The 20,390-nt window shown below is 44.4% G+C and overlaps 1 protein-coding gene across 1 annotated transcript in view; it reads left to right on the top strand.

Annotated features, from left to right (window-relative positions):
- Mertk (MER proto-oncogene, tyrosine kinase) overlaps nt 1-20,390 on the top strand; it is a 105,846-nt gene that overhangs the window by 28,230 nt on the left and 57,226 nt on the right. Inside the window, exons 2-4 of the mRNA XM_028755613.1 lie at nt 921-1,329; nt 8,294-8,394; nt 9,541-9,714. Of these exons, the coding sequence (XP_028611446.1) occupies nt 921-1,329; nt 8,294-8,394; nt 9,541-9,714 (684 nt within the window). The remainder of the gene's footprint in view (nt 1-920; nt 1,330-8,293; nt 8,395-9,540; nt 9,715-20,390) is intronic.

Raw genomic sequence — 20,390 nt, 5'->3', positions numbered from 1 at the left:
TCTCTCTCTCTCTCTCTCTCTCTCTCTCTCTCTCTCTCTCTCTCTCTTTCTCTGTCTGTCTGTCTGTCTCTCTCTCTCTCTTTCTCTCTTTCTCTCTCTCTTTCTTTCTTTCTTTCTTTCTTTCTTTCTTTCTTTCTTTCTTTCTTTCTTTCTTTCTTTCTTTCTTTTTGGGTTTTTCTATGTAATAGAGCCCTAGCTATCCTTTCCTCACTTAGTAGACCAGGCTGGCCTCGAACTCACAGAGATCCATCTGCCTCTGTCTCTCAAGTGCTGGTATTAAAGGCGTGTACCACCACACCAGCCAGAATTTTCTTAGGTATCCTTTAGCACAGTGGTTCTCAACCTCCCTAACGCTATGACCATTTAATACAGTTCCTCATATTGTGATGACTCCCAACCATAAAATGTTTTCATTGCTACTTTGTAACTGTAGTAATTTTGCTACTGTTATGAATCATAATGTAAATATTTTTGGAAATAGAGTTGCCAAAGTGGTGGAGACCCACTGGTTGAGAAACGCTTTAGAAGGCAGCAAGTACACATCGGTGAGTGAGGATAGTCATCAGATGTGCATGTCTATCAGGAAGTCCTCCTCAGCTCTGTTCTTTTGTTAAGGTGCTAGGATCCCAACTGGGGGACTTGTAGATGCCAGGCAGGTGTCCTACCACTGAGCTACGTCACAGCTCTTGGTTCTTTTGAGACAGACTTTTACCGTGTAACTCAGGTTGGTCTTGAGCTCTTAACCTTCCTGCCTCAGCCTCACAAGTGCTTGGATGACAAGGATAAGCCTTTACATTCAACTTCTTGTTTATTTCTTCTGAGGCCACTGAGGATGCTCTGCTTCCCTGACTATGGACTGAGTATCTGGATTTTTTTCTTCATCATCTTAAAGGCTAAAACTTTAACATTCTGCTTTGCAGGCACTGCTGAAAAGGGGGAAGAAACCAAGCCAGATCAGCTATTTTCAGGGCCTTTACCAGGGAGTCTACCCGCCGACCACAGGCCATTCTCTGCTCCTCACTCCAGTAGGGACCAGCTGCCACCATCCCAGACTGGAAGATCACATCCAGCACACACAGCCGCTCCCCAGGTGACCTCTGCCGCATCAAAGCTCCTACCTCCGGTTGCGTTTAATCACACAATTGGACACATAGTACTTTCGGAACATAAAAATGTCAAATTTAATTGCTCTATCAATATTCCTAACACGTACCAAGAAACAGCTGGCATTTCATGGTGGAAAGATGGAAAGGAATTGCTTGGGGCACATCATTCAATCACACAGTTTTATCCTGATGAGGAAGGTGTATCAATAATTGCATTGTTCAGGTATGTGTCCTTTCTTTCTAAATGCCATTATGCTAATACCACCTACAAAGCAGAATCCTCAAGTAAAAATCACCTTTGTTTTGCTTATTTGTTAAGCCATCTTGATCCCTTTAGAGTATGGATAAATAGTTGACCTGACTGTGTTGTTGATTTCTTTTAAATGAGCTTGCCTCTTGGTAACTGCTGACTAACACATACTGGGGAGGGGAGGGGGAGGGTGTTTAGAGGGCTGCTTTCAATTCATCGAAGGTCAGTAGTAAGTACACCTTAGATCCAAGGGCTACCAGAGAGTGGTAAACAGTGTGTATGAAGTGGGTGTAGTTGTGTTTGTGCCTGTGCATACATGTTTGTGTGTGTGCGTGTTTGTGTGTGTGTGACCATGTATGTTTGTGTGTGTGTGTGTGTGTATTCATTTTGAGTTCTGGGGATGAAGTCCAGAGCCTTGATCATGCTAAACATATATTCTACCTCTGACCCATACTCCAACCAAAGAGAAAGTGTTCTTTTTCTGCAGACAGGCTCTTAGGTAGTCCAGGCTGACTTCAAACTTGCTATGTAGCTCACGCCGTTCTTGAATTCCTGATCCTCCTACATGCTGAGGTTACAAGACTGGTAAAAGTGCTTAGAGTTTTTGTTTTGAAATTATTTATTAATTTATTTTATATTATATATGTTTGCCCGGATGTATAAATGTGCACTGTGTATGTGCCTGGTGCCCCGAGGGGCTAAAGAAGGGTGTTAGATCCTCTGGAACTGGAGTTACAGACAGTTGTGAATCACCATGTGCATCCTGGAGCTGAACACCAGATCTCTGCGAGAACAGCATGTGCCCTTAACTGCTGAGTCATCTCTCCAGCCCCAGGAAAGTAGCTTTATGAAGGACCACGTAAAGAATGCCAGCTCTTGGAGAGATGGCCCAGTTGGTAAAGTGCTTGCTATGCAAGCATGAAGACCTCAGTTCAGTCCTCAGTGGCAGATGACATTACATACTGATTGAATCAGGGTAACTAGTATTTCCTCTTCCTTTTGGTTTAAAGTTCACTTCTCCTAGATCTTCATAAAGTATATACTAGGTTGTTATAGTTGACAGCTATACACTGTGCTGTGACCAAATGTATGCCTTCCACCGAACTTTGGCTCCTGCATCCAGCCTCTCCTTTCCCCACCTTTACCCCACTTCTATATTCAGATTGACTTTTTAAAACCTGGGTGGGGTTAGTCTTTATGTTTTGCATGTACAATTGAAGAACTGACTTGGCCTGTTGTTACCAAAAGCTCAAAATGAGATGGGGACCACTCAGAGTCAAAGCAAGGCCTTTTTTTTTTTTTTTCTGACGCCTGCACTGGAGTGGAGTGGAGTGAGGCACTCTTTGATCTGCTACGTTTTTCACTTTCTGTGACCTGACCCTTGACATGATCCCATATGTGTCATGCCTTTAGGTGAATCATTTTTGTTTCCTTTTCAGAAGGCTACCTCACAGTTCCTACAGTTCTGATGACTCTGCTCCGAATTTAGTTTGTCACTGTTTCCACTAGTTGTGCTTTGCTTCCGGGAAAAGAACAAACTTCTACGATTCTCTTGGTTCATTTTATTCTAGCAAGGTCTGTGGAGCTGCCCTTCTCAGACAGTGGCTCTGACTGTATTTTTTTTTCTGCATCTATGACAGAAAGCAGATGTTTTACATAAATAAAGCTTAAAAAGAGAAAAGGACAACATTCCATAAGCACCTAGTAGGGTATTTAATGACCTAAAGAAACAAACAGAAGGGCTGCATAGGTCAGGTGTAGCTTGAAGAGAGCACAACCCTGCTGTTACAGCCATCCATGTGACTCTGGGTCAGCTGCCACAGCTCCCTGGCTTTCCATAGTGATGGGCTTGGACCACATGATGTGATTTTCTTTTCTTTTTTTTTTTGTTTTTTGTTTTTGTTCTTTGAGACAGGGTTTCTCTATGTAGTCCTGGCTGTCCTGGAACTCATTCTGTAGACCAGGCTGGCCTCAAACTTAGAAATCCACCAGCCTCTGCCTCCCAAGTGCTGGGATTAATGCACCATCACTGCCTGGCATGATGTGATTTTTAAAAAGCCCCTCTAGACCTGGGAAATGGCTCAATAGGTAAAGTACTTGGCATAAGGACCTGAGTTTGATCCCCACAACACACCTTTAAAAAAAAAAAAAAAGCTGAATGTGGTGGCATGCACTTGAAATTCCAGCCCTGGGGAGGCAGATCCCTGGGGCTTTCTCACCCAGTCTCTGAGCAGGTTCCTGTTGTATTTAAGGTGGGGGTGCATAGACCCTGTGAGCCAAACTTCCTTACACTTAGCCTTTCCTGGCCCTAGTTTCTATTGTCACCTCTTTATCTTTCTGCTCTTGGTAATGATTAAAATAGGATCAAGGGACTAAAGAGATGGCTCAGCAGTTAAGAGCACAGGCTCTTAACTTGACTCAGTTCAATTCCCAGCATCTACATAGTGGTCTCACAGCCATCTGTTACTCTAGTTCCAAGGGATCTGAGTCCCTGATATGGCCCCTAGGGATACCAGGCATACATAGGATACACAGACATACATGCTGGCAAACACTCCGACATATGAAGAAGAAGGAGGAGGAAGAGGAGAAGGAGGAGGAGGAGAAGAAGAAGAAGATGAAGAAGAAGAAGAAGAAGAAGAAGAAGAAGAAGAAGAAGAAGAAGAAGAAGAAGGAGAAGAGGAAGAAAAGGAGGAGGAGGAGGAAGAGGAAGAGGAGGAAAATAAGAAGGAGAAGAGGAAGAGAAAGGAGGAGGAGAAGGAGGAAGAAGAGGAGGAGAAGGAGGAAGAGGAGGAAAATAAAGAGAAGAGGAAGAGAAAGGAGGAGGAGAAAGAGGAGGAAGAGGAGAAAGAGGAGGAGGAGGAGGAAGAGGAAGAGGAGGAAGAATAAAGTGGGACCTGGCAGAGCATGGCTGTAATGTTAGCAGTTTGGAGGATGAGGCAGGAGAATCTCATGTGAGAGGTCTGCCTGGGCCACACAGCAAAGAAAACCTTGTAGGAAGAAAAGGAAGGGAGATGGAATCAAATAAAAGCAGAACTCCAGAAAATAAGAGCACAGTTCCTTGAGCCAAAGCACCATGGGAAAGTTATTGTTAACCACAGGATCTGAGGGTCATGGACTTGATTCACAGTCACAAAACTCTTTGCCCAGAGTCTCTTCCTCTTGGCTATCCATCACACCTGCTCGAAGCAGGGGAGAGCAAGAAGCTTGTCAGTGGGTCTTTGCACTGATTTGTTAGATTGTATTTTTTTGCTTTTGTATTTGGCAAACTGCATATAAAATCAGTAACTACTTAAGCCGTGTGTGTGTGTGTGTGTGTGTGTGTGTGTGTGTGTGTGTGTATGCATGTGTGAGTGTGCATATGTGTGTGAGTGTGTGTATGTATGTGTGTATATATATGAGTGTGTATGTGTACGTGAGTATGTGTATGTGTGTGTGAGCGAGTGTGTGAGTGTGTGTGTGTATGTATGTGTATATATGTGTGACTGTGTGCATATGGGTGTGTATGTGTGTGAGTGTGTGTATATGTATGTGCGTATATGTATGAGTATGTGAGTGTGTGTATGTGTGTGTGAGCGAGTGTGTGAGTGTGTGTGTATGTATGTGTATACATGTGTGAGTGTGTGCATATGGGTGTGTATGTGTATGAGTGTGTGTATGTAGGTATGTGTATATATGTACGTGTGTGTGTGTGTAAAGGTCAATCAGTGGTAATAAGAACGTTTACCTTGACTGTGTGATCTTCTTCCTATTCCCTGAATGTGCCCCTTCCCCACAGTAACATTTATCTACCTTCACTATCTGTGGGTTTGACAGCTCCAAGTTTCTTGTTCATGCAGAATCATGCAGTACTTTTGCCTCTTTGTATTTTTTTGAAGAAGACTGAGGGTTTAACTGCTCCTCAGGGGACATTTCTCTGTAGGCCAGCCCAGCGTTGGCATACTGAGGGATAGAGATGCTGGCTGCTAATAGAATATCTTGGGGCAGCCCAGTCACCACTGCCCTGGAGCGTGGGCTTCCCCAGTGCCAGCCCCGCAGCTCTGGCCAGGTGGTTCCTGTCTAGACACTGCAGCGCAGTCTGGATCAGTTCATTCAGCCTTCTTGGTCCAGACCTTTGTATTTCAAAGGCTGATGGGATTTTCATACCTTGGGTGGGGAGCGATGCTAGAGCCAGAACCCAGGGTCTGGGGCTGTGCTGTGCTAGTCTTCTGCAGCAGGACTGCATCTGACCAGCCCCACACTTTTTAAAAGCACCATGAACAATTATAAATTTAAAGATTAAGATATATTATGTAAATTAACACCCACAAATGCATTGAGAAGTAAAATTACAAAATATGTACTAGATAGACCTAAATAATGAATATACTAAGCTATAACTGGGAAAAAGTAATGATTAATAAAGCTACATATATAATATAGCAAATTATACACAATTATTACATATATTTAATGTATTATATATATATATTCATTGGCATGTATGAAATATTTTTTAATTGGCTGATCGTCTGAAAAATGTAAATCGTCAGTAAATGTAGACAATGTTTCATATGGCTTCATTAAATTTACCACAGGAAATAATAAAAACAAAAGCAAAAAGTAGGGGAGAGATGGCTCAGTGGGTAAGGTGGCTTGCCACCAAGTTCTATGATCTGAGTTTGATCCCTGGAACTCACATGGTTGAAGGAGAAAACCAACTCCTCAGAGTTGTCCTCTGACTCCTACTCATGCTCTGTAGCACCACCCGTGCACACATATGCTTACACACTCCCCACACACCCACATACGTACATATCACACACACTTGTACACAAAATAAATACATAAAAATGGAAAGAAAAACTCCTGAAACAATACATTTCAACTGTTTAAAACATTTCCCCTCCATCCCTGCCCCTGGTCCCTCCTTATGGGGAGCCGAGGTTACCCATCATTAGGCATCTTTTCGGAGCTCTCAGTCCACGTGCCATCAATCTTGCACATGTTTGTGTGTGTGCCCATCTCCACAATGCTGTGCTAATGCAGTGTTTGTTCAGAGCAGTGGTAAGAATCAATACCCAGGGCTCATATTTTTTGTGGGTATGCAAGTTATGTATCCAGCTGAATCATGTACTGTGCTATGGGTATATTCTACCTTTTTGTTTCCCATAACTTTTTTTTTCTTGCTAACTTGCTTAGTTTTCAACTCTGAAAGGAAGCCCTGTCTCTACTTCCTTTAATGGTCATGAAACTATCAGGACTGGGTCTTGCTTCACAGTCCTTGTCCCTGATTTTTGTCCTGGTTCCTAGCTCAGTCCTGGGGATTAAACTCAGGTCTCCAGGCTTGACAAACAATCACTTCTACCCGCTGAGCCATTTTGCCTGTCTCCAATATAGCTTTTATGTGTGTTGTATAACGTACCGTTTGTAAACACATTGCAAAGGTGGTAAGAAGGCAGCAGAAGCCAAAGTTGCTTTTTGTTTTGTGACAAGATCTCAAAGTGTACCCCATGCTGACCTCAAACCCATAGTCCTCCGGCCTCAGCCTCCTGAGTGCTGAGATCACAAGCTCTGTGCCAGATGGGTCAGATATTTTCTAAGTGTTCCAGCTGGAACATAAGCTAAGCAAAGCTAAGATGACTAATAACAAACCAAGACAAGTTTCTATGTACTAGCACTGGCCTGGCCATCCCAGGAGAAAGGAAAAAGGAGACAGTCACATGTCACTTGTCTGTGCCTCCCTCCACGAGCCACCACCACCTGAGTACAGAATTGGTATCTGAGGTAAATGCAATGATGTTGGCCTGCCACAGTGATGGTTTAGGTGGTGCTGGAGAGGCTCTGGTTAAGAGTATGGAATTTGATTCCCAGCACTCATGCTGGGCAACTCACAACCGCCCGTAAGTTCAGCTCCTTGGCGTCAGATGGCCTCTTTTGGCATCTCTACTCATGTGAGCATACAGAGAGGGGGGACGGGGAGGGAGAATAAATCTAAAACAAGAAAAGATGACTCGGCACCAGAAAACTCCAAACCAGACAAGAGGATACCGGCCCTCCATTTCGACAGTACTTGCAATTTTAGGCAGTCAAGTGAATATTAAAACTCTGTACAATACTTAGAGACCGCCGGGCGGTGGTGGCGCACGCCTTTAATCCCAGCACTTGGGAGGCAGAGACAGGCGGATTTCTGAGTTCGAGGCGGGCCTGGTCTACAGGGTGAGTTCCAGGACAGCCAGGGCTATACAGAGAAACCCTGTCTCAAAAAAAAAACAAAAAAAAAAACCTTAGAGACCATTCAAGGTAGAAGGAGGACCTAGTTTCAGAAGGTCATTTGAGATATAGAGCAATTGCTCAGGACCTTGAAATCTATGGAATTCCATAATCGTAATGACAGCCCCAAACTCTTCAGATTTCCAAAAATGTCCTGAAGGAGAAGAACCAAAGCCTTAGATTAGAGGCCACCATGGAAGGCAAGATACCTGATAGCATTCGAATTAGGGATTCAAAGAGATATGAAAGCAAGAGATGTGAGTGCAAGAGCAACTATGTGGGGTGTGTGTGTGTGTGTGTGTATGTGTGTATGTTAGAGAAAGAGAGAGGAAGGGTCAATGAATTCACACTATAATAAATACTAACAGTCTGAAGCCAGCCGGGTGTTGGTTGGAGACCATGGGATGTAGCCCCTGAGCTTCCTCGGGGGCCTCAGTCTGCATCTGATTAGAGGAGATCCATGCATGTTGGGAAGGGTCTGCTTTACTCAAGGGTTGCCAAGTTAAATGTTCATGGCATCTGAAAAATATTCTTATACCAGCTTGTAGACCACCAAGCTCCACAGCCTGGCCATGTTGACACATAAAATTAACCGCATGGTAAGCGTGTTGAAGGATTTTCTGGTTCTATAATAGAGACTCAAAAGATAGTCACTACAAATTTCTTTTTTGTGTTTTCTCTGAAGCATAACCAGTGTGCAGCGCTCAGACAATGGGTCATATATCTGTAAGATGAAGGTGAACGATAAAGAGATTGTATCTGACCCCATATACGTGGAAGTTCAAGGTGAGCCCAAAGCCATATCCTGTTGCCTGAGAGCTGGTTAGAGCCTGTGTCACATATCTTCTACATGACACTCGGGGTTTGGTTTGCCTGCTTATAATACTGTAAACCTGATGGATCCATCAGTGTTGAAATTTTACAAGACAGTCCTTGGAGTGTGTGTGTGTGTGTGTGTGTGTGTGTGTGTGTGTGTGTGCCCTCACAGGGGGATTGTGTGTGCTAAGCATGTGCTCCACTATGGGACCAGGATTATGTGGCCATCAGTCAACAGGAGGGCATCCCTACATTTGGAATTAATCTTGTAAAATACAATATTTAGTAGACAATTTACTTGTCAGGATGCCAGGAAAATACACAAGTTGGGGGAAAGTCTGAATCTTGAAAGCTTTGAAACAGGAGGAAAAAAGAATCCTATTATCCTGTGTGGAACCAGATTTGTGAGACACGAGTTTATAAAACCCGTGATTTAAATGTTGAGGCTAGCCAGCTTGCCCTGGTAAAATTTTGGGCATGTAGTTCAAACAAGTAATCATTGGCTTTCTCTGAAAATTCCCCAGCCTCCTTGTGGGCCAGATTTTGGAGTTTCAGTAGATTTTAGGATTATAACTATAGAACTTTGCTGATTATGTCTTCAAGTGAGTACTTGTTATAAACTCTTTAGTTTTATACAGATACATGTATGAGGGGGTGGGTGGATTGGGGGTGAACTTCAGAGTCCAGAAGAGGACACTGGACCCCTTGAGCTGGAGTTACAGGTAGTTACAAGCTGCCTGGTGTGGCTGCTGGGATGAACGTGGATCCCCTGGAAGAGCAGCAAACATCTTAAGTGCCAGCCATCTTTCCTGCCTCACTCTGTTTGTTTTGGTGAGAAATACTGCTAGCCTGCCGACCAGTGCCAAGCCCTTGAGCAACAAACACCTGATTTAAAAGCCGGCTATGGATTCCATTCTGGCCAAAGCAGATGAATCACCACTCAGTGCCTAGAAAAAAAAATGTCCTAGAAAGCTGGCTGGGGATAGACAGGGAATCAGGAACCTCTGCCCTCTTTATTACTCTGCTTGGAGGTGACAATTGGCTATTTCAGACCAGGGGAAATCCTGATCCCTGTCTTCAAAGGTTAAAGCATTTTCTGCTCCACTCTCTCTGCAGGACTCCCTTACTTTATTAAGCAGCCTGAAAGCGTAAATGTCACCAGAAACACAGCCTTCAACCTCACCTGCCAGGCCGTGGGCCCTCCTGAGCCTGTCAATATCTTCTGGGTTCAAAATAGCACCCGTGTTAATGAAAAACCGGAAAGGTCCCCGTCTGTCCTAACTGTACCTGGTAAGTCTGAGCATTGTGCTCATGTGTTACATTCATTAATTAATTCATTCATTCATCCATCCATCCATTCATTCATGCATCTCTTCCCCTCTAACTGTAAAGGTGACAAAACTTTGGTGATGATTGCTATACCCCAACAGTGGTCAATCAAGAAGGGCAGAAACAGGTATGGGAACACTAGGGGGATAGGAATGAATAGGTATATTGGAAGCGAGATGGGATGTTCAGTTGCCTACCTCAACAGAATCCAGCCCATCCATCCAGCGCCCTGCTCACATCTCCATGGTACTGTGGCCTTGCCTACCTGGCAGGAATTACCCTATGGAAACACTAAGGTAAAGACCTAATAGAGGTTGGATACCAAGAAAGTGGATCGGTCACGGAGCACTGTGACAGGAAGTTTGTGAGTCACTGTGGGACTGCTGGTGAATTGACATTCCAGGGCCATCTTGATCTCCATCCAAACCAGAATGCCTTGGCTTTGCTCCTGCTCTTGGGCTGCCACTGAAGCTTCCGGTGCCGCTCTAGCCAGTGGGCTCCTCTATTGCTCCCCTGGTTGCCTTTTTGAGCTCCATCTGACGATGTGGCCACGCTCCATCCCTTCTTCCTTTCTCATGCATTCAGCAAATGTTCAGGAGGGTCTGCTGTGTGCCCAAGACAGATCTAGGCCTGAGATCTCAGTGGTGGACGTTTTAAAAGGCACATGATCCTGGCTGTCTTCCCTCTTCATCACATCTTCTTTGTTGCCGGGCCAGTTCTGAACATCGGGTGCCCAGCTCAGTCCTGGCCCCGCTCCCTTTCCCTCCGAGTCACACCCTCCTGGCTGAGTTCCTCGGCCAACTTCAATGCCATCTGTGGGATGGCTGCCTGGGACTTTATGTCTTGGGCCCTGCCCTCTCTACTGAGCTCCCAGCTCCTGTGTCCAGCCGTCTCCTTAGCTTTTCCCACTTGTTGAGTGTGTATGCATTTCAAAACACAACTCTTCATTCCCCTCAATCTTCTGCCCAAGAATTCCCCCTTCCTGCTAAATAATATCACAGAAAGAACACTCCTCCCTTTCCTCATTTTTTATTTTCCTCAGCAGTTTTGTGAGTTCTGCCTCTACAGCACAGTCCGCCTCTATCGGTCTCCATGGTTCACGTCAGCTCCTGCCAAAACCACTGTTCCCATCCTGTCCCTGCATCTCTCCAGTCTCCTCAGCAGCAGCTCATGCCACTCATCTTATGAGACCCCATTAGTGGCGTCCCATTGAGCTAGACTATCACCCAGAATCCTTCCTTGCTTTGTCAGTCCTTCACGCTCTGGCCCCTGCCTAGCTCTCTACCCCACACTCAGTCCTCTGCCTGTGCTCACTAAGCATTGTTGACACGGAGTCCCTTCCGTTTCTTCAGACACATCATATATCTTCCTGCTCAGGACTTTGTACCCCTGTTCTGTCTGCCCACACTGTCTTCCCACTTGCCCTTCGTCCTATGACACATACACATATTGCTTAAGAAGATATCTTTCCTCTTTTTTTTGACTCCCAGTCAGATTGTGTGTGCATTCTTCACTGCCCTTATCAGAGTTTAACTATATTTACTTCCACTTAAGAATGGATGTAACTAACACAAGCCTCCCTTCTGAGCATGCTCCCCAAGACCCAGGACTTTGTGTTTGGTGCACCACTGCAGGCCACCCTAAGCAGGATCCTACTGATAGCTTGAGCTGAGGCCGCATAAGCAAGTGAATTCCAGCCCTAGGTGTTGGTGTGGAGGCCCCTCTGTAACCCCTGATGACCCCCGATGGTGGGAGAGGTGATATGGGGTTCTCTACCTTCATCTAAGTTTTCTTTGAGTTCCTCCAAGGAATAGATAATTGGAGAACTTGTGTATTTAAAATCAATTTCAAATAATACCCTCTGTGAGATAATTGCTCCAAAATCCATAAAAGAAAGATATTCCTATTAATTATTATTATTATTATTATTATTTTGAGGTATGGTTTTACGTAGCCCAGGACCTTAAACTCCTGGCCATCCACCTGCATTTGCCTACCAAGTCAAGTGCTGAGATCACCAGCCTGGGCCATCACAGCCAGCAATACTAAGATTAATGGTTTGAAAAAAAACCCAGATATTATATATTTAATTTAAAGCTCTTTTTAAAAAGATTTGTGGGAGGTTTGTGTGTGCGTGCATGGGTAGATGTCAGAGGACACCTTGTAGGTTTTGTTTTCCTCTTCTACCATGTAAGTTTAGGGTTTGAGCTCAGGTCCTGAGGCATATCAGCAGGCGTCTGTTTCCCAAGCCATCTCACTGGCCTCAACGTTTTGTTTTTTTTTTTTTTAATTGAGAAAAATAGGGTATACGTTTATCATGGAGGGTGTGCTGTTTTGAGATGCGTGTGTGTATTGTGGAGTGGCTTTAGTACCTAACATATGTACCGCCTCAAACATACTGTTTTTATCTTTATTATTATTGTCTCTGTGTGGATATCCACATGCCACAGGATGTGTGGAGGCCAGAGGCAACTTAGTGGAGGTGGGTCTCTCTTCCCCCACTTTACATGGCCTCCAGGAATTGAAGTCAGGTTTACTCAGGAAGTGACAACTTTACCCACTGCAACACTATCTCCACAGTAGTACTGTTTTTTGTTTGTTTGTTTGTTTGTGGTGTTTGTTGTGTTGGTTTTGTGTGTATGTGTCTTAAATCATCTGTATTTAGAAGAGATAGCTAAAAGGGAAATTAAATAGAAAAGTGCACATATTTTAAAGTTTGAAAATACTATTCTCTTTCCAAAAAGCCCTTGCCAATTTCTAGACTTTCTGGTAAAGCACAGTGCATGAACATCAACAGATTTTTATTTATTGCCAACCTTTGTTTATCTGCGTCTATTTGTAGATGGTTGTCTGTGTGTGTCTGTGTGTGTGTGTATGAATGCTTGTGGAGGGTGCAGGTTGACATCAGATGCCTTTCTCAATAGCATTCTGTCTTATTTTTTGAGATATCGTCTCTCACCAAACCTGATGTCTTCAGACTTGACTAGACTGAGTGGTCAGCAAGTCCAGGGATCCTCTTGTCTCTCTGCTTGCACAGAGATTTAAATTACACCTTTTCTGGCTTTGTTCTTTTATATGTTTTTTCCCTAATCTTGCTAGAAGATTCTCTCACCTATCATAATACAGTAACACACACACACACACACACACACACCCCTAATCTGAGATTTTGTTTTCTGAAAGTCCAAAAATTTGTTTGGAAGAAAATTCCAGAAATAAGAAAGAGAATATGTTCACATAATTTTTATTTACAGGATATTTTAGGACTTGTTCTATTTTATTAGTAGCTCTCATTATTGCTCTTCTAGTGCGCCTAGTTTATAAATTAAACTTCGTCAGAGGCATCTGTGTATCTGTGTCTAGGAAAATCATGTATTTCTGGAGTCTGGAACTGAGATTTCAAGTGTACATTGAAAGAGTCCTGGGAACATATTTCCCGCAAACTAAAGTGGGGAGGGATTTTATCTGACTTACTCCTTTAGCTGTCTTTGAGAGCCTCAGAGAGCAGAAACTAAAACTTCCTTTGGTCGTATCTTCAATGTCTAGTAATGACAGATAGGAGAGGGTCCAATGCCAAGTTATAAGAAAGCCCCTTCAAAACTGTAAATATCCCATCATCAGAGAGCCCATGACCATGGACAGTCTCTCTAACATCTTGTACATCCGGCACGGGTTTCACCAATTTCTCTATAATTTCCTGAGCCAAGACTAATGTCTCTGTAAGTGGAGAGCCTGTGTTTAAGCAGCTGAGCAGGCATTTCCCACCTAGTTCCTGAATGACTACAGTGTACCACATTGCCCAAGCAGTTCTGGTTGTGAAAGATTGGAAGAGTGGGTTTCTGACTTTCTCTCTTTCTCTTTTCTTTTTGATGAGGGAAATTTTTGCATGTGTGTGGGGGCAGGGTCCTAGCCCTGTAGGTACACGCCAACCATGTGCTTTATCATTGAGCTATACTCCAACCCTGTGTTTTTAAAATTTTCTAGGATTCACATTGATTATATCAAAATAACGTCAGATTTACATTCAAGTCAACCCAACCAACTTACAATTGCCTCAAACCACATCCACCCACTCGCTACCCTGGTTCTTCCTTATGCAGAGGAGGGAATCCAGGTGCCTCGCTGTCTCAGAATCGTAGCATCTTTTTTAGGCTCATTTAGTTTTTTTTATGTGCATGGGTATTTTGCCTACATGTATATATGTGTACCATGTGTGTGCCTGGTCCCCATGGAGGTCATAGAAAGGATCTAATTCCCTGGAATTGGAACCACTGTGTCAGTGCTGGGAACTGAATCTGGATCCTCTGCAAAAGCAGCAAGTGCTCTTAAACACTGACCTGTCTCTCTGGCTCCTCCTACAAATACTTTGTTTTGTTTGATGACAAAGATGGCATAGCTGATGCCCAAAAGTGAAGACCTCTTGAGCCAATAATGTATTCTATTTGGAAGCCTGAAATTTACCCAAATTCTTCTCTCTGCCCTGTCTGGCAGTCAGTCATCAGGTTCTGCACATTGTTCCCGACTGTTGAGCCCCTTCCCCTGTGCTTTTCCACAGTGATGCCCTTAATTCATATTTTCCTGCTTCCTTGCCAACACTGTTGCCACTGCACCCTGACTGTGGCCCTGAATTCCTTGTCCCTCTGTCCTTTGCACTCTCCCGCCTCCCCTAGCCTGCCACCTACACAGTGAGTCATTCTCTGCTTTGTCAGCTTCCCCTAAAACCAAGAGCATCCCGCTGCAGGCAGTCCAAGCAGGTCAAAGTCTACCGTTTTACTCTGATGACCCATATCCCTCTGCCCTTTGACCTTTATCCCCCTGCACCTCTCCTGAAGCATCGCTGCCTGCACGGGATGTCATGAGCCTCTGGCAAGTCCACAAAGGCACTGTGCCATCTTGCTTGGTTTCCCAGGCTGGTCCTTCTAGCCGGCTGCTTTTTTCTCATTGGCTTTCTGGTAAGCCCTTTTTCCATCTTTTGACTTTTCGCCATCTGCTCATCTCTGAATGCTTGCCTGGTCCCTCTGCTCTTATCTGTACACTCACAGCCCCTCTGACTTCAGTACCTCTGCTCCTTCTCAACTACAGTCATCCACTTGTCAGGTCCCCAGGAGAGGCTAGCACTTCATGTACTGATTATGTGAGAAGTATTAGCTAGTGTAGCCCTCTCTCTTCAGTGAATAGCTGAGTGAACCACTGAACAAATAAATGGTTAACCTAAGGGCTGGAGATGCAGTTCAGATGGTAAAAGGCTTGCCCAGCACCCATAAAACCCTGTATTGGGCTAGCATCCATGGAAATTCCAAGCACCATGGAAACTGGACATGGTGGTGCATACCTGTAATCCTAGCACTTGGGGAGTGGGAAGTAGAAATGTCATATAGATTCAAGGTCATTCTTGACTATATAGTGAGTTGGAGGTAGTCTGGAATACATGAGATTTCATCTTTAAAAAAAAAAATGTGGATACAAACTGTTCCTACCAATCCAAGAAAGTATCAAGTAGGGAAGTAGTTGACTGACCCGGGCAGTCTGGACTGCTTTGAGCAAGCTTATTTGCTACAGACAGTATCTGGCTCCAGGCTGGCCTCATCTCTAGAAGAGCTGGAGTTACAGGAATATGTCACTACACCCCTGGCACTTTTCTCCTCTTGTCACAATCCCTCCCCACCTGACTCTGTAATGTAAAAGCTGTCCCAAAGACACAGCAGGAAAAGTACTGTGTCTGAAGGCCATTATTCTGAGTGAACAAAGCCAGCCTCAAAGGTTGCACAGGGTCTGATTCCATTGAAATCACCATCCCAAGTGCAAAATTACTATGCTAGAGAAGGGATCAATTCTTTCTGTTGGTTCTCTTAGGCTAGGATGTTCCCATGGGGGAGTCCTTTTTCAGTGGAACAATTTTGTAGGCACAAGTCTGTACCTGTGATTTAAATTTCATAAGATTATACACACATAAATGCATTCTCCCCCAGAAAAAAAAAAACCAACAAACTGATAAAATCAGAGTAAGGTTGAATTTTAGTGACTAGCAGTGTACTAATGTCACCTTCCTGGTCTCCATCCTGGTATCATGACTGTTTAAAATCTTTTTCATGGAAAAGTAAGGGGGTGGGGTGGGGAGCAGACAGGAACTCGGTGCTATTTTTGCAACTTTTTTGTGAATCTAAAATTACTTCAATCTGAATTTTTTTCCCTTTTAAAGAAGCATTTTGTAAGGCTTGGTGGTAGAGAGTTTGCCTACCACACATAAAGCCTGGTTTCTGCTTTTGCACTGTCAACAAAATGCCCAGCCCAGGCCTGAGGGTGTAGCTCAGGGTAAAGTGCTTATCTGTCATGTGTGAGTCCTCAGGTTGATCTCCAACACGGAATAAGCCAGGTGTGGCGGTATGGGCCTGTAATCCTAGCCTTCAGCATGTAGGGCAGGAAGATCAGACATTTAAAGTCATCGTCACCTACATGGTGAGTTTAAGGTCATCCTGAGCTACTGAGACCCTGTCTCAAAAACAGAAAACAAAATCCTTAGCACCAGAAATAACAAATAAGTAGATGGCTTTTGTCTTGAGCGACTCCAAATCTGAAATGTACAAAGATCTTTCCTGCCTGGAATTTATGGTGGAATTACTGTGGGTGATTGAGGACGACCTCTCTTAGCATACAGACAGATGGCATCTTCTTGTTTTGTGTCCTGGAAAACCTAAGAAACGTCTTTTTAAATTTAATTTTACTTTTATTTATGAGTATATGGGGGGGTATATAGAGTGCAGTACCCATGGTGGACAAAAGAAGGCTTCGGGTCCCCTGTACTGAAGAGATGGCTTGCCGGTTAAGAGCACCTGATGCTCCTGCAGAGTACTGGAATTCGGTTCCCAGCAAGGGTATCAGACAGTTCACAACCACCTCTAACTCCTTCCTGATCCAAGGGCATCAGTGCCTTATTCTAGACTCCATGGGCACCCACAGACAGAAGATGTACACTCACATAGACAAGAACATGCAGATAAAAATAAAACTTAAAAAAAACCCCACCAATTATCTGTTTAAATGGACAACTAACAACTAGTTTTTGTTTTAGTTAGCTGGATATAGCTCCGAATATTCGTTGTAATAACCATGACAGTGAGAATTTACACAAATCAGTTCCTCCTTCTTTCAGTGCTTGCCAAACAATTTGCTTTGAATCTCATTACATCTTTAATGCCTGTTTTGTAATCTAGAACTTGCTTAAAGTCTGTTCTTCAGAGGGTAGCTGGAACATTCCTGACAAAACCAAATCTGCCAGTCCTCCTCTAGAGCTCCAGGCTTCCCCCGCTATTCTGGAAAAGGGCCTGGGCTGTTTATGTGCTAGGATTCCCCAGGCTGTCCCCTAATCCTAGGTATTTCCCCTGAGGCGTTTCTCAAAGCTCTACCTTTAACCCCCTCAGTTGAAAATCAGAACCAGCGTCCCCACCCTCCCAGTCCTTCCAGTCTTCGTTGTCACCTTCCTGCTCCTTCCAGCACAGCAATCTGCTTCTCCGTCAGGTAGTGCTTCATTTTGCTCTGGGGGAATGTGATCTCTAAAGGAACAGGAATTAAAGACATCCCAGGCTCCTGGGGGGAAAGAGTCTGGTACAGAGTGAGTACTCAGTATTTGTTGAGTGGATGAAACCAGGGCAGCCGGAGTTCCAAGTAATAAGCCGTTTCCCCATACAGCGTGTTCTGTGTGTTGCATTCTCGGACAGAGAGACAGACACAAGGGGAAAAAAATGAAAATGCAGGATTGTTTATTTCATTACATTTCAGGGTTGCTTAATCCAGAGCTCAGAGACTTGGCCTAACTGCTCCTGGAAGTTGCTTCCTCAGCAACTGTGATTGTCCTTCCCTCGAGGGAACATCTTGTTCCTCAAAGCTCCTTAAAATATCTCAGGTCTGGGTCACAGGCTGCCATTCCTCAAACTGTGTGTATGTGTCTGTGCCTGTGTGTCTGTGTGTCCGTGTGTCTCTATGTATGTCTGGGGGGTGGGGCAAGCAAGAGAGTTATAGACTGTCATCTTGGGGCTTGGGGAGGAAAGCCTTCCACTGGAAGCCAGGGGACAGGAGGGGAGGAAGAAGTTTTAGGCCCTGTGGAGCCTCCACCTGGAGCATTCAGGATCTGTGAGAGGAAGGGTGGAGACCCAAGACTCATAGATGCTGTTCTCCCAGGAGAGCCACAAGGATTTGGGCTATAAAACGCTCAGGTTTACTTCAACCTGGTGGTTATTGTCCCTGCATAGAGGGGGCCAAGCAAGGGAGAAAAAGCTGGCTTTTCCTGCTGAGCACTCTGTATAGCTAGTCTGGCTATGTAAGCGAGACTGTGCTTGGGATGTATATTAGTGTCACTTAACCGAAAAACCATAAGGGAAAAAGTTACACAGGGCAAGGGTGTGGTTCTGTGGTAGAGCAGTAGCCTAGAGTGAATGAGGTCAGAGTTGTGTCCCTGGAATGCGGAGGATAGGATACTTGGTGAGATGAGGTGGGAGTGGAGTAGAGAGGAGTGGGGGTGGGGTAGAGAGGGAGTAGGATGAGGTGGGGTGGGGTACCCCTGAAGCTGTAACTGCCAGTCTAGTTTTGGAGAAGGTTGCCTTTATTTAGATGGGTTTCCACTTCTGTCTGCTTGCATCTGTTTGACTTGTGGGAGTCAGCCCCCCCCCCCCCACATGGAGAAGCACTGGAGCTGGTCTCTGGGAGTTCCAATTTGGTGTGGGTACCTTGTGCTGCTGAGACATCTGCTGTAAACGGTTTTTCTGACCTTGTGTAAACTTTGGAGAGGAGAAAAAAAAACACAAAGAGGAAAATGACTTCCTGCTTGATCTAAAAACCCAGCGGCACAGTAGCCAGCTTCCCTTTAAGTACTTGTCCGTCCGTTCACCACAGAGGCCGGGAACAGTGTGCTCGGCTGATTGCCCTCCTTTAGGGAGCTGTGGTGGAGTACTGGATCCCAGGGAAATAAAGCTGGCTTGCCATAAGGCTGACTCTTCCTGCTTCTCTCAGTGTGGAATATGATTTTTGTAGTTCACACTCCATGTATATTTCCTAAAAGTTTGTATAAGAATAACTGAAGTCAAATGATAGGTACTGGCCTGCAGACATCTACCACACCATGAATGAATGAATGAATGAATGAATGAATGAATGAATAGAATTCCTTGTGTTCTGATGGACCCAAACATGGTTTCCTAAATAAGAGCCAAGCATTGCAAGCTCTTGGGGGCTGGTAGGATAGGTGTCTCCCCTGGGAGATCAGGACCCATCAGTTATGAGGATACTGCAGCCTGACAGCAAGGCTGTGGTATGGAGTGCAGCAGATGCACACCATGCACCATGGGTCCTGCCTTGGTCCTCACTCACTGTGTACATTCTCTTTTCCACAATCAAAGCCTGACCGACTGATGCCCAGAAAGGGCTTTCTGTTTGTGTGTTTGCTGTTGTTGTTTGCCACTGACCTCTCATTTCTTCCTCCTTTTCCAGGAGGTAGAGACCCTCCCTGAGTCTCAGCGGCACAGCAACTCTCAAAGAATTTGATGTCAGGATCCCTTTAAGAGTTAAAAATTGGTGAAAAAGAAAAACAAAACAATCTTGTACTAGTTGTGTTTATCTAGTTACAGAATTAGAAAGTAGAATGGAAATCTTTTTTTTAAAACGAGGCTATGCAAGCCTATGTTCCACTGACTGGTAGACGTGTGGCGTCATCAAGTGACATCACCCTCTGGAAAATTCCTTCATGCATTCGTGAGATAATGAACATGAGAAGGAAAATAACATTGCTATTATGAGAATAAGCTAACTTTTGAGGGCAAGTGTTCCTAGCACCTCCTGAAGTCTGTGGCCCTGACTCTGAGAACAGCTGCTATGGTACCTTGTCTCAGGGTTCAGAACTTTCTAGACTGCATACACAGAAAAATTACAATTTGATCTGGCCAAGGAAGTGGGAAAAATGCAGCTTGCCTGTCATACATGTAGCCTGTCATACATGTAGCCTGTCATACATGTAGCCTGTCATACATGGGTCTCATCCCCATCACTGACAAAGAAAACATGGAATTATTTATACCAATTAACTGTTTCCTGATAATTCCTACAAATATAACCAATCAAAAGAAAGAAAATCATACGGCTATTTTCTTTCTCCCTTCCTTCCTTCCTTCCTTCCTTCCTTCCTTCCTTCCTTCCTTCCTTCTTTCCTTCCTTCCTTCCTTCCTTCCTTCCTTCCTTCCTTCCTTCTTTCTTTCTTTCTTTCTTTCTTTCTTTCTTTCTTTCTTTCTTTCTTTCTTTCTTTCTTTCTTTTCGAAACAGGGTTTCTCTGTATAGCCCAGGCTGTCTTGGAGCTCACTCTGTAGACCAGGCTGGCCTCAAACTCAGAAATCCGCCTGCCTCTGCCTCCCAAGTGCTGGGATTAAAGGCATGCATGCGCCACCACTGCCCAGCTTATTTGAAGATTTTCAAGCACACATGTGGATGCTGTTAAATAGTCTTCACAGGAGAAGTAGAAAATGATGGTGGAAAATTTAGACTCTAGGAGAAGTGATTTCAGCAGGTGATGTTGGTGTCAAGATATTGCAGTGGAGTTAGGGATTAGGTATGAGTTGGGGATTGGGTATGAGTTGGGGATTGGGCATGAGTTGGGG

The sequence above is a fragment of the Grammomys surdaster genome, unplaced genomic scaffold, assembly GCF_004785775.1.
Source record: "Grammomys surdaster isolate TR1022 unplaced genomic scaffold, NIH_TR_1.0 129, whole genome shotgun sequence".
Classification (NCBI taxonomy): domain Eukaryota; kingdom Metazoa; phylum Chordata; class Mammalia; order Rodentia; family Muridae; genus Grammomys; species Grammomys surdaster.
Note: the sequence above shows the minus strand (reverse complement) of the source record. Positions and strands in the feature narration are given on the sequence as shown.